The sequence below is a fragment of the Rhinolophus hipposideros genome (assembly GCF_964194185.1).
Source record: "Rhinolophus hipposideros genome assembly, chromosome: 3".
In the NCBI taxonomy this organism is placed as follows: domain Eukaryota; kingdom Metazoa; phylum Chordata; class Mammalia; order Chiroptera; family Rhinolophidae; genus Rhinolophus; species Rhinolophus hipposideros.
The window spans coordinates 14,234,695-14,249,581 of record NC_138049.1 but is presented as its reverse complement, the minus strand read 5'-3'; the positions used below and the strand labels follow the sequence as shown (position 1 = coordinate 14,249,581).

The 14,887-nt window shown below is 41.3% G+C and overlaps 1 protein-coding gene across 1 annotated transcript in view; it reads left to right on the top strand.

Annotated features, from left to right (window-relative positions):
- The window catches only part of MTHFD1L (methylenetetrahydrofolate dehydrogenase (NADP+ dependent) 1 like), a 186,877-nt gene that overhangs the window by 127,304 nt on the left and 44,686 nt on the right, over positions 1 to 14,887 (top strand). Inside the window, exons 25-26 of the mRNA XM_081044590.1 lie at positions 5,031 to 5,138; positions 7,265 to 7,417. Coding sequence (XP_080900716.1) covers positions 5,031 to 5,138; positions 7,265 to 7,417 — 261 coding nt within the window. The remainder of the gene's footprint in view (positions 1 to 5,030; positions 5,139 to 7,264; positions 7,418 to 14,887) is intronic.

Here is a 14,887-nt window from a genome sequence, read left to right as displayed (position 1 = left end):
TTGGAAGGCAATCATGGGGAGCATCCTCGTCTCCCCCGGCGTGTACGATGCTGGGGTGGGGGCATCAGAAGTGCAGAGTGCCAGGGGGGTCGGGTCGGTCACGGTGCCTGCCGGGAAACACGTGGCCCGGACGCTGAGGGTAAGGAGAAACAAGGCTTTCCGACTGGGACTCACGCCACTGGCCCCTTCCTGCTTTCCTACGCTGCCTTCTGTTTGGGTCATCTGTCGTGTGTGGGAGGTTGCGATTTTCCTACAGGAAATAAAATGACAACTACACAGTTCACAAAGTCAGCCTGGCACCTGCTAGAAATTCCCAAAACACTTTCAGATAAACATTAGAAAGGAAGACAGGTTAGTTGTTAACAGGATATTTATATTTCCTTATGCCCAAAAGAATTGAAAGCCAGGTCTGTAAGAGATATTTGTCCAGCCATGTTCACGGCAGCATTATTCACAATAGCCAAAAGATGGAAACAATCCAAGGGTCCATTGACAGATGACGGGATTTTAAAAATGTGGTGAACACATATGATGAAAAATTATTTAGCCTTAAAAAGGAAGGAAATGCCACAACATGGATGAACCTTGAGGACATTATGCTAAGTGAAATAAGCCAGATGCAAAAGGACAAATATTGTATGATTCCATTTATATGGGGGTACCTGGAATAGTCAAATTAATAGAAACAGAAAGTAAAATGGTGTTTGCCAGGGTTTTAATGGGTACAGAGTTTCAGTTTTCCAAGACGAAGAGTTCTGGAGATTGGTTTTACAACAGCATGAATGTATTTAACAATACAGAACTGTATACTTAAAAATGGTTAAGATGGCAAATTTTATGTTATATGTGTTTTACCACAATTAAAAATTAAATACATATTTCTTGAAATAAAGTATTTCCATGTTTAAAAACTAATAAGAAATCAATTAAATACCCATTCACACTAATTCCTTCACATTTTTTATTTGCTATTACTTTGTTCCCATGTGAATTTTTCTTTAATTTTTACCTTAATAGGAAAGTTATATGCATTGACTTTATTTTCAAATCACAGAGTTTAGTAAATAGTGCAGTCTACCGTGTTTCCCCTAAAACAAGACCTAGCCGGACAATCAGCTCTCATGCGTCTTTTGGAGCAAAAATCAATGTAAGACCCAGTATTATATTATATTGTATTATATTATATTATATATCATATCATATCATATTATACCAGGTCTTATATTATAGTAGAATAAGACCGGGTCTTATATTAATGTTTGCTCCAAAAGATACATTAGGACTGATTGTCCGCCTAGGTCTTATTTTCGGGGAAACACAGTATAGTACTTATTCCATAATAATATTACTTAAGGTTTGTATAGAGTGACATTTACAACACACTTTCTCTATGTTGCTTCTGTGCTTGCAGTGAAACGATGTACAGTGGAGTATTCCCATCCCCATCTCAGGGACGAGGAAACAGAGTTAGAGAGGTTACATGATTTAACTAGATATAAGACAGGGCTGTGTTCTTTCTTAGCACCCCTTGCGCCATTAACAGACACACCCACAGAGGGCTGGAATGGCCGAGGAAGGGTGGGGGTGAGGTACAGGCAGAGCCTGTGTGCAGGGGGACACTGCCTGTTTCCCAGGAGCCATCATCACACTGCCTGGGGAGCACGACATTCTGAGAACTGACTCCCCTGACAAAGCATGGTCATTTTACTTGCTGTGTGGGTGCTAGAAAGATCTTTCAGCTTCCTACTAACTTTTATTTCTTAAAAAGAGCTGTTCCTTGCAAGGCATTTATGGACCAGCAGTGGATATTATATTAGCTTATGTGCAGCGTCAATAGCAGCACTCCAGTGCCCGTCAACTTATTATGCTGATGAGTGAGATCGAAGATCTATGTAGAGTCCCCTCTCAGTGCTGTCTTCAGCATGTCAGTATGTGAACTTCTTACTGTCTCCTGTCACTTATGCACCACATGGCCGTATACTCCAGAGGCTGTATTATATCCCTCATCTAAGTGAACAAGAAGTGGTCCTCGACCTCAAAGTTTATAAGCCATCCTTTATTCTTCAGCTAGTATGAACGTTGAGTCTTTTACATTAGAAGTTACCCTTCAAGCTTCTTTCTCTAGCCCAGCCTCAGCTTTGCACTCATCCAGCAATTCTTGCTACCATACCTGGCTGACGCTGAATGTTCCCAGAGTTCCCAGGTCACTAGTTAGTGAGGAAACTCTGGTTATAGTCTTTCCTTAAACGTTCAGCTAAAAACTACTTCTAATTTTGGCCCTTGTTTCACATTCTGCCTTTCTAGAAGCTGATCATTTCTTTCCAGAGCTATCTCTGCTAGAGCTGGAGAGTCTTCTCTGGTTTCTTCTATGATGTGGTTTACAAAAGGCCTCTTGCCATCCGGTAGAGTCAGTGTCAGACTTTGACCCCGAGACTGTTACCCTTTGAGGTCCGTCAGCACGCCCTAAGGTAGCATGAGCGTTGCCAGCAGCCACTCAGTGCCAGGTCCTGTTGAACCTCTGGTCCTGTGTAATACCCAGGTGAGAGCATTACAAGGGCATCAGGATGCCCAAGAAGAGAATGCCTCCATGTGGTGAGGGGACCAGTAAAGGCTTCCTGGAGCAGCTGGCCTTTGAGAGAGATCTTACAGAGCTCAGGGAGTTTCAGCAGAAGTTGATCTTTGAAGATGACAGACAGAGGCTTTATGTGCAGGGCCCAGAAACAAAGCAATTGGGGGAAATTTAAAGATATGGAAACCGATCTAGGGATGCTTCTGAACATGTATCATATAGATGCTTAAATGTCACAAACAGATTTTGTTCTTCGGTAGGCCGTGGGAAGCTGAAGATTTTTGGATTCTTCTTACCAAGGTACATTATAGGAAGGTTAGACTTGCGGGAGAGTGGAGGGTGTATTAGAAGTAAAGAGACCTGTTAGGAAGCTTTCAGGGAGGCTAGACCGTGAACATCTCAACCAAGAAGAGAGCTCTTAGAAGGATTCTTCCTCCCCACATCCTCACCTGTGCTTGATAGTCTCATACATTTCAGTGTTAACTAATTTAATGGTTGTGAATTGGTTTTTCATTATTTTAACTTGCATTTGTTAATTACTAATGAGATTGGGCATTTTTTCATATGGTTGTTAGTCACTCCTCTTGCCTAGTATTAAATATTTGTTTGTCTTTCTCTTGATTTTTTTTGACTTTATAAATACTTGCATATATCTTCTCCCAGACTGCTCCCACTCCTTTAACCTTATTTGTATATATACAAGAAGCTTTAAATTTTGATGTCTAATCTATAAATCATTTCCTTTAGGGTGTATTCTGTTGTTACTTTGTTTAAGAAATTTTTCTTTACCTTAGGATCATACAGTTCCCAATGTTTCCTTCCTATATTTAGAGTTCTCATTTTGAAGTTTATGCCTTTGTTCCATATTGGATTTATTTGGGGGCCTAGTGTGTGGTAGGAATCTAATTTTTTTCTTTCCAGCCAAAAGTCAATTGGATAGTCAGCCATTCCCCTATTCTGTGCCGTTTCTTCTATGTACTGTCCCACACCTGCTGAGGTGTCTTTCTTGGTTTCTTCTTATCTTCCATTGATTAATTCGTCTAGTCCTGTGCCAGTACCACATGGAATTACTTAGCATCATATTGCAGTATGATTGATATCTAATAAGGCAAGTCCTCTTTGTTCTTTTGGTTTTATTTATTTTTGAAGTTATCTTACCTATATGCCATTATTCTTCATGATGAATTTTAGAATTGGTTGGCCAAGTAACCAAAAGTGCTCTTGGGGATTTCATTGGATTTGAGCTGAACTAACAGATTGCTTGCAAATACTGACATCTGTACAGTATTGAGCATCCTCATCCATGAACAAAGTCTTTCTCTCCAATGATTCAGACCCTCTTTTATGTCCTTCAATGCAAGATTATAATGACTTGTACCTTCATTTCTTTTTTATTGAAAAGTCCAATATTTAAGTTCCACACCACAGAACAACTCTACAGTAATAAGATTTATACTAATAAAAAACACATTTTAAAGCAGTTTTGGGGTCTATCACATTGGGAGGGTGGAGTTAGCTTTTATGTTCTCCTATTGGATAATTCTCCTTCCTATGTGTATCATCCATCATTCATACAAATGTACCATTTGCCATTGCCAAGCAAAGTCCTTGAGGCGGGCCACGAGAGACTTCTCCTTAGGTGATGTTTATTCCATCAGCACTGGCTCCGGCAGCTGTTCATCCAGCTCACTGCATTATGCCTATGTTTTCTACCCACAGCAAAATAAGGACCGATTCAGTCAAATGCTTTGCTTACATCAAGAATCACTTTATCTGTGGCATATTCCTTTCCTAATGAGCCATTCTTATTTCTTAAGATCACTTTTAGTATTTTGCCATCAGTCTGCATCCATGTTTTCCATTCATGGAAGACTTTTCATCTTCTCTCCACACATTTATTTGCCAGCATCTAGTCTTCTTGGGTTTTTCTCATTCTCCATGATTTCTCATCATTTTCTGAAGTGACACTAGATTCAACCTCTGTTTTTCCAATGGAGTATTTGATCACATCAGCATTTATATTAAAATCTCAAACCATTCCCACTCACAAAAAAATATACTTGTTCTTTAGTACTGCTGCGTTCTTTATCGTATCACCAGAGTAGAAAATCAGCACTTTTACTTAGTATTTACTTAGGAGACTCTTGTTCTGACTCGCCAGACCATTAAAAAGCATAGTATAAAACTACGTTTTTTCAAATTGCTGCAGTGGGTAAAAGTTATTAACTAGATAAGCAGCCTCTAAATTGGCTGTATATCTAAGGCTTTTTATTTACTAATTGACCTCTGATCTGAAATTTTTAGTACTTTAAGGGTGACAGAAGGAAAAAAAGAGTTATTGCTTCAAATGTTAGTTTCTGACGAGGGAATCTGGTAGGGAATTTTAAGCAATTACAGAAAATTTCCCTGAGCCTTTAATTCCTTGACAAGATTAAACGATTTTGTTGTTTTGTTTCTCCAGCTTCCAATTGTGGAAAAGATAAGAACCATTGCCCAGGCTGTCTATGGAGCCAGAGATATAGAACTCTCTCCTGAGGCGCAATCCAAAATTGATCGTTACACGGAACAGGTAAAAGTTATATCTTTAGGGGGAAAAAAATCCACCTTAAGCTCTTGAAATATTCACCTTGACTTGAGGACTCCTATATGTCTCACCAGAATTTGTCTTAATCTACTTTGGGGTCTACAAAGATTGAAGTAATATCTTTGGGTGTAAGATGTTGACTCTAATTAGAACATTATGGTGATATACGAGGATATACATCATTGACTGGTGGTTATAAATGTGTCTAATATGGGTGGTATCCATGTTTCTATGTGGTATGTGATTTTTAGTCCCTCTGGCTCTCACAGAAACATTGAAAGTGTCCTTAGATGTGTGACTGTGGTCAGACATAGTGTTTCCTCTTCTTTGTAGGCCTCTAACTACCTTAAAAATGTTAGCATGGCACCAGGTTAGGCACATAGGAGTGCAGCATATAAAGATGGCATTGTGCGCTGTTCTTTTGTACACAAGTGGTTCTGAGACTGTCCACCAAAGGTGAAGGCTCCATCCTCTGCTACCTCTGGAGACTGACAAAGGCAGTTTGTGAAGCAGCTGTGACAGTGGCTGGGATTCAGCATCATGAGTCATTACCTTATTCTATAATGTTTGTGTTTAAGGGACTCCCCTGCAGCGCGTTCAGCCTCCCTGACAGAAAGGACCACATGCCTGGAATGTCCCATTCGGCTTGCTGGATGGAAGGCAACACATTTCAAAGCCTGTTGGCAAAAAAGTTTCATTATTAGTGTCATCTTTTTTTTTTTAATTCCCTAACTCCTAAATCCTATTTTTAAATCATATTTGACATTTTGTTAAATACTACCAATGCCAACCAGAGTATTCTCCCAGGTTTGGTAAAACAGTCAACTCATTTTTTCTTAGAATTTTCTATGTATGTTCTTGGCTTGTGCTTTAGGAAAACAAAAAATTCCCAAACATTATTGTATACTCAGGCATTGTTCTGCAGTGAAATTTTCACTCATGTGCAATGAAATGAGTAAAATAAGGTAATTATCCTGAAGGTTTTTGTTTGTTTGTTTTTTGAATTTTTAGTAATATTTAAGGACCATCATTTATTCTAATATTGGGTCCTTTTTTGCAGTCTTAAAAAGTGCTCTTTTTTATGAAGTAATATGGTGATGGTATATGCTACGTTCTGTTTTGGGTTTTTTTTTAATATCCCTGCTGGCAAAAATTTAAACTGGCAAACATCCATCAGTTCATTAAAATTCCTTCAGTATTTGAGTGATCTCTGAAACCTAAAATTCTGGGCACCATTTCTGCAGAGCAATTGTGATTGTTCCCCAGCAGAACGCCAATCATCATTGCAAAAAGAGCCCCCCCCCAAAAAAATTGATAATACTCGAAAATCTTTCAAATAGTTTTGAGTTGAATCATAAGAAATTCAGACTGAGTCACCTCTGAAGATTGCATTCCTTTTATCTCTGACTACCGAGGGAATGTCCCTTGAAACTTACGTGTCGGGTATGTGGTTGCCCTTAATTAGCAAAGTGTCTAAAAGGGCACTGTGTACCCTTTAATCGGAACCAGGCTGCGAGGACACTGTCCTTTTTATGAGACACCACATGTGACTTCCTGCTCTTTCACCTTTGGAACGCTGGGTCAGGCAAAGCCTTTGGTCCTTAAAAATAAGAGGCTTAAGCAGTGACCTCATCTTGGTTCCTATAATGTAATCGCAGATCAAATAGCCATGATTCATAAACCAACACAAAGGGGCCCTTTGCTTCCTGACAGCCTCCAAGAATGAGTGAACAACGTGACTAAAAGCCTCATTACGAAGCCTTTCTCCAGATTACCTTTCTGAGTCCCGGATATTAATATCCTTGGAAAGTGATTTCGACAGCTTGCTACTGCTGCTGCTGCTGCTGCTGCTGCTGCTTTGCCTGAAAATAGTCACACTTTCTCCCCAAAACACACATAATGCTGCCTCCCCTTCACATAAAGAGAGTTCTCCAAAATAAATACTAGACACCCACAATGATCATGTGGAGGTGGTTGTCCCATCTTCTTGCTCAGCAAGCACCTACTGTGTGCCTGCATGTGAGCTACGGGGTTGTGTGGAGTGCAAGCTAAACAAGTCCAGGAGACTAACATTTCTGCTCAATGAACACATTTCCTTTCCTTCCTTACAGGGTTTTGGAAATTTGCCCATCTGCATGGCAAAGACCCACCTTTCTTTGTCTCACCAACCTGACATGAAAGGTGTACCCAGGGATTTCATCTTACCCATTAGTGATGTCCGGGCTAGCATCGGTGCTGGGTTCATTTACCCTTTGGTTGGAACGGTGAGTAACGTTTTCCAGAAACCTTCAGTCTGTGTCCTCACGATGGCTAAGATCTTTCTGCTCTGCCAACACTTTGCAGTTCTCATATTGGGAAGTAATTAGTATACAGTATCTGCAATTTTCTAAACACTCTACCACCGTAAAAAACACCTCTGCCATTGTGGTTTAGATTTCTCTTTTTATAGACCATATGTTCAGAATCCCTTGAGTCATAAACTGATTCCACTTACAGAACAATAAAAAGAATGACTTGGGAGAATTCAGTCTGCATTGAAATTCTAAAATGGCTTAGTATAACACTTCTCGGTTTTTTCCCATCATTACACTCAAAATGATAAGATTTCCCTGAAGTGTGGGACAAATGGAGGTGACTGCTTGTGCCAGACAGGACCAGCTCAGCCCCAACAAGGGCTGAGGAAATCAGTGTTCACCCTCTACCTTTTTTCTCAGCACATCACATGGGAAGCTCTGCCTTAGAAAATGAGCGAGCCACATGAGTTCTTGTTTTTCACATTGTTGTAATGGCAACAATCCGTTTCTGTAAGACGCTTATTATGTTATTTCAGGCTCTCTGTGCGTGGAGGGGAGATAGCAAAGAAATGAAAACTTATCAAAGCACTTAAAATCCGTGATGATGAGCTTCATACATAAAATGCTTCAGTATAGCCACTCAGTGACATGATAGCCTTCACTTTGTAACCATCAGTGGCTGAAGTTTGACTTCTCATCACAGGAGTGTTCCTGGATTAGATTTAGAAAAGTCTAAATCATCGTTATCATTATTATTGTTGTTACAAACTGATTCAAGCCCCAATAGGAAACAGAATGATTTTCTTAATGCACCATGTGGTTCTATTACGCAAAGAAGCAATGGATAGGCCAAAAGTGCATAAAAAATGTAGAATTCCTTTTTTCCCCCCAGAAACACAATTTATTCAATCTAGATTTTAGTTTCTCAGAGTGACCCCAGGAAATGTGTTTTTTTTTAATTAGTTTCAGGTGTAGCAAACATGTAATAGTTAGACTTTACACCCCTCACAAAGTGATAACCCCCCTCTTCAATCTACTACCCCTCTGACATCGTATATGCTGTTACCATTGACTCTATTCCCTATGCTATACCCCACATCCCATGACTATATATATATAAAAAGTACAGAATTCTTGCCTTGGTATTTACACATGCTTTATCTAGTATTAGGCAAAATGTTTTCAATAAGCATTTTTTAATTCTCACTGCTCACTGTGAAGCATGGGGATGCTAAGAGAGGAATAGGTATGAGGAGCATGGGTTTGAGCAGCAAAGAAGCATCTAGAACAGGAGGTATTGGTATTCTAAATGCTTTCAAGGTATAGGGGAGGCCACAGCTAGTTCTGCCTTGAGTTGGAAGGAACAGGGGTGTGTAGAAGAAGAGGGGAATCAAGAATGCTTTGTAAAGGGCTCAACGTCTGACTGGGGAAACAGTGAGTTTTGACTCAAAGGCACAGAAGACATGACACACCCTTCCCAGAGTGGTCCAGTGTGGCCAGAGTTGGGCAGGGGTGGGGAAGCTGAGGGGACTGGGGTGGCAAGACGGCCAAGCCATTAAGGATCTCAACTGCCATCTGAAGGAACTTGGATTTTATCCCATCACACGGGGGAGTCACTATAGGGTGGCTTCTGTGTTTGTTTTATTTTTATAAGGAAAAGAAGAATGTGGTCTGAACAGTATGTTAGAAAAGTAGCTCGGGCAGCAATGTGGAGAGTGCTGAGAGGGCAGAGACCCAGACCCAGGAGGTAAATCAGCAGGGCCAGAGATGCTCAGGGTTGGCACTGTAGCCACAGGAGTACAAATGGAGAGACAGGTAAATGGGAGACTTACTTTAAAGGGAGCCACCTCCATGTGGGGTTCAGGGAAACTTCTGGCTTGACTATGGCTGGTGATGTTGTTAGTCATGGCAAGAACTCAAGAGGAAGGCAGATTGGCTTGGACAAGAGAGCTGGAAGGGTTAATAGGATACATAAAATAGTCTGTGAATCCATTAGCAACACAGACACAACACTCAGAAGAAAGAAAAGGGAAGGGAGGCCTTGAGGGTTTTAAGAATGTAGATGAAGGCAGATGTTGAACAAGGGAGAAGCACCAGAGAAATGAGAGGAGAGGACAGGACAATACTCTGAAAACATCCACATTTATGGAGCAGATGATATAATAGGACCCCTCTGAGAAGTCTGGAAGGAGCCATCACAGGGATGGGGGAGACTAGGGAATATCCCCCAAGCTGGAGGGGAAGTTTCCAGTTGGGGGAAGGTAGCAACAGTGTTGGTATAGAAGGAAGGATTTAAATAAAACAAATGCTGAATGACATTTTGGAAAAGGTACAACTGGAGTTTAAAAATTCAGACCAGTGTTCTGGGGGTGGGGACGGACCTACTGCAAAGGGTCACAAGGGAACTTTTGGGGTAGTGGAAATACTTTGTGTATTCTGATTGTGGTGCTAGTTCCATGACTGTATATGTTTGTCAAAACTTGTACACCTACAGTACCCCTAAAAAGGGTGAAGTTTTTTGAGTGTAATTTAATTATACCTCAATTAATAAAAATGTGTACTAAGAAGAGCTTGCTTTAATATTCCTTAGTATGACCTTAGTGATGGCAGCCCCTCAGTGTTAAAATATCTCCTGAGCTTTGGTCAGTGAAAGCCTTCGCTTAGGAGTAGGAGCTCAGCTGTCATGCAGGCCCAGAGACACCAGACCAGGGAGAGAGACGGGGCCATGAGGGTACCCAAATGGAGCAGGAAACAGTGGCCATAATGGAGGAGAAAGTTAACATAGTTCATAATCTGTCCTATCTTGTCCTGTACAGATTTGAAATTCCACAACAGTTCACCTAACAAATGCATTCATTGGTTCATTCATTCAGCCAGTGTTCATAAGAACTGCGCTCCGTGCTGTGGGGAGTCCCCAGATGGAGACGCTTTCTACAGTTCAGGCAACTTACAGCTAGTAGATGTAAGTGGAAGTGACTGAACGTAGAAAATGGTTTGATGCAAAACCTGAGAACTAATAAATGAGAATTGGTTTCTGAGCATTTGATAACCATTAAATAAAAATCATAATATGCCGTAATTTTAAAATCTTTGGGATCACTAAACAAATATATGCTATGAATCTTCTCCCACCCCAGCTAGTAACACCACCTTCACCATCATGTGAGACCAGTTCTGGAAAATCGGGATTCTGTCAGCCACAGCTGGTGTGTGAACACCAGTCCATCTGTCCATTTGTCCCTCTGCTCCTCTTTGACATGTGAATAGTTAGAAACTAAATGTGTGAGGAATGGTTTTCCAGGGGAGACATTGGGCCTACTGGGTTTCCCAAAGAGAGCCCTCTGCCCTCCCCCACCCCTACCCAGCGCTGGGCTGAGCTCCCCCTGTGGCCAAGCAGGGCAGGGAATGAGAGAGGAAGGAAGTGGTGCCTGACTAAAGATGTTCCTGGAGGTCAGTCAGGAAGCTGTCTCGTGAAGGCAGTGGCCTGAGAGGTCTGCTTTCTATGACAGAGCCGGAAGCTGTGCGTGTATTGGCACGGACACCACTGGAGGCCAGGATGGCCTAATAAGGGCCGGTATTTACTTGACCCCATTCTGGGCCCTGGCACAGTTTGCTAAAATGCTTCTAACATTCATCACCAGTGGGAGACATAGGGTAGTAAATTCCTGCTGCGATGACTGAGGAAAAGGGGAATGGGGACACTGGAGGGACTGTCTCCTGCAGGTGGGAAAACCCTAGCGTAGTGAATCACTCTTACTCTTAATCACTCAACATGTGCTTATTTGAGCACATGTTATCTAAAAATTTGAAATACATACTCATCGAGCCACTCCAGAAAGAATGCCCAATCTGAGACGTCAAAATCAGAAAGCTTTTCAATTTTTATGCAGTGTTCATTCATTCATTCATTCATTCATTCATTCATTCATTCATTCATTCACACCTACAGCGAGCACGAGATGCAGACCACATGGAGGGAAACAAGATCCAGTCCCTCCCTCACGGGCCTTCTGATAGACTCTAGTAAATAAAACCACACGAGTACAGAATGCGTGTGCTTTGTACCAGAGGGAGAAATCTCTTCTTGGTGTGTTCTCAAGGGAGGCACCCCTCTCTGGCTACCGAGTAGGTCTAAAAGTGGGGAATTGCAGTACAAGCAATTCTCTCCTCAAACAATAAATATCTCCAGTCTTGCTGACTTTTGGAGACCATGCAGTGAAATGCTGGAGCATTTAGGTTTTTCTCCTCTAGATTTCTCTTTCTAAATATTTACTTTTACTCCATCTTTACTTTTTACTCCATCTTTACTTATAGGCCAGATTTGTCTACCATTTAATTAATTCATCCCGTTCTATGTAGTGACTGCTTTAATTGCCGCTGATCACCACAATAAAATAATAATAATAATAAATACGTTAATATGTAGACACTTCACTAGTCCCTTTCACTTCCCCATGCTATTTGTATGGAAGCACCCAGTACATGATTACTCGACTTAAGGACATCTGAGACCTTTGCTACCATTCTTACCTGCATTGGCAGTGTTTTCCATCTACTCTTCCTTAGGTAGCAAATTTTTCCTTCCTCAAATAACTGTCTTCATTCCTATTAAGCTTCATATGCAATCTTGCCTCACTTTAGTGATATTATACTTACGAATTCTTCCCAGCATATTACTGAAAGCTACAAAAGAATGCAGGGTTCTTGACCAGTACTTCTCCACTTAGTACCTCTCCTTGTGAGAAATAGGTTAGCAAATGCAGATATTTGTGGGGAGAAAAGAACCGATTATCTTTATGATTTTCCACCTCTGTATTCCAGAGATTATCCTATTATGTTTCCAAAATTCTTTCAAAGCTTATGGTTTATAGTGTCCAATAAACCTAATAACTTATAAACACTCCAAAGCTATCTTGTGCCCCCCCAAAAAAAGAAAAATTCAGTAGGTGGTCTGTCTTGTGGTCTCATTGTTTTGATATTGTCTATAAGTTTATATAATCTGTAAGAGTTGTTTAATCATTTGGCATAAATTTCATGACATAAAAATATTAACGTGTAAGCAAAGTATATGAAATGATTTGAGAAGTAAATTACATTCCGTACGGGAAAAGACCAGAAAGACACCAAAATCTTACCATCAGGCTGTGGTATTATGAATAGCTGTTTTTTCTTTACTTTATTTCAAATCACCATACTGAACACATGTCGCTTTTATAACAAGAAGATGTAATAAATAGGGAGATAATAAACTAAAAATACTTGGAAAAAATATTTAACGGATCCGTCCGTCAGTTGCAAGAGAGTCAGCATGTGTACAACAGTTAGAATCGCCTTGCCGGTCCTGGCAGTCTTAACAGTTTTTTGACACCTGAAAAATTGGGATACCAAAGAAAAGACAAAAGAGCTAGAATGTTCTTATAAGACGTGCACTCCTGAGTGTGCTTTGTCTAGTTCTGTCTCATGTTTGCTAGCCCCAAATTCGGCAAAGGAAATGCAAGGTAGTTGTTTCCATGTTAATTTGTCCCATGACTCTTCATGTCTACTGCCTATGGTCTTGGGATGGAGAGGGAATGAGCTCCTCGTTTCTTACGCAACGATACTTTGTCAGACAGCGGGCATGGAGAGGTGTCTGATCAAGTGTGAATTCCTAGCAGACGTCCGTTTGACGTTAATTCTTGGTGTATTTACACTGTTTTCCTTTGACGTCACATTAAAGCAGCGAGAGAGGCTCCTGAAGAACTTAGAAGTCTTCTTACAGATGTGAAGTCTTCTGGAATATGAAGTCTTCTTTATTGACAAACATAGGACATAAAATTAGGATGTGAGGGCTCTTGAAGACAAGAACCTGGGTTAGCATCTTGGCATTAAGCAGTTTCGCCGGTCACCAAGAAGAGCTGATGGCATTTGTGTAGAGGTCAGTGCAGTTAGAGCAGTTCTGGGGGAAGGGCGGCAGCTCGAAACTTGAGAAATGGACCGTCAGTGCTATTGTGCGACAGATGATGATGAGAGACAAGCATCTTGGCTGGGGTCTGATACGCAGTGGGCCAGAGCTCACGAGCCTGTCCAGGGCCGGGTTCCTCACTGGGCAGTTCCCCACCCCTCCTTTCCTAAACCTTTCACTCTGGTCCATGTGCTCTTTCTGGAGCAGAGGATGTAATCATAGGCACTGTATCTGAGTCGGACAATTACGTTAGCAAACTCATCCTAGGAAAAGTGCTCCATACCTCATTGCTGATTATCACTACAGTCACTTTCGAAGCACTCCCCTTGGGAAGCTATGCCCCGATGCCTGGGCCTAGTCCACCCTTGAGAGCAATTTTGGAACTTTTTTTCTGGAATGGCCATCAGAGCTGTCGTTGTATTACCCTTAATGTCCTGAATGTCATCAAAATGTCTCCCTTTCAGTATTTCATTTATCTTCGGGTAAACAAAAAAGTTTTTTGGGGCCAGATCACGTGAGTAGGGAGTGTGTTCCAATACAGTTATTTGTTTACTGTCTAAAACCCCCTCACAGACAGTGCCCTGTGAGCTGGTGCATTGTCGTGATGCAAGAGCCATGAATTGTTGGCAAAAAGTTCAGGTCATCTAATTTTTTCACGCAGCTTTTTCAGAATTTCCAAGTAGTAAACTGGATTAACTGCCCAGTTGGTACAAATTCATAATGAATAATTCCTCTGATATCAAAAAAGGTTAGCAACAGCATTGCAACAAGTTCACGAACTTAATTGTCACACCTTGTATGTGTACGTTCGTTTTTTTTTCTCCTGCCGTGATTGGCGTGTGCTGGACCCATCTCTGTGGAATTCTGTCTAGGGAAAAGGGGACTAAAAGTTCAGCAGTAAAGCAGGCAGTTTATTTAATGAACGGATACCAGTGTGGCTTTCATTTCCACTCTGTGTGACCTGACCCGGCCACATCTCTACCCAGGTGCACCACTGACGCATGGCTTGGCTTGACTCTGGAAAGCAGGAAACTACTGAGAGTATTTGGGAAACCAGTGATGTCATCCCCTACTAATGCTGGGTGGAGAGTTACTGAACTGGGGGGGCGGGGGGGGGCGGCAAAAAAGAAAGCTGTGGCCCCACCCAGCAAAGTCATTGCCATTTTGTACTTTCTCACGTTTCAGTTAAGTCCACTTTGTTTTCCGTTCTACTCCCCCTCCTGTAAAAGTATGTACTGAAGGCTGAGTTTCCACTGGCTTCGATTCAGGTCAGTGCTGAAGTTATTCTCAAGCTCCGTGGGGATGTTTTCTCCTCTGCGTACCAGCCCTGCTTAGGGATGCGTGGTTATAAACTCGCTTCGCTCGGTCAGGCGTGAAGGTGAATTAATTCAGACCTTGTAGGTTGAAATCAAATGCATGACTCCTCACATGTTCCAGAGATTTATGGCCAGTTATGCAGTGAAAAAATTAAACATTTACTCCCCAAGCTGCACTTTAAA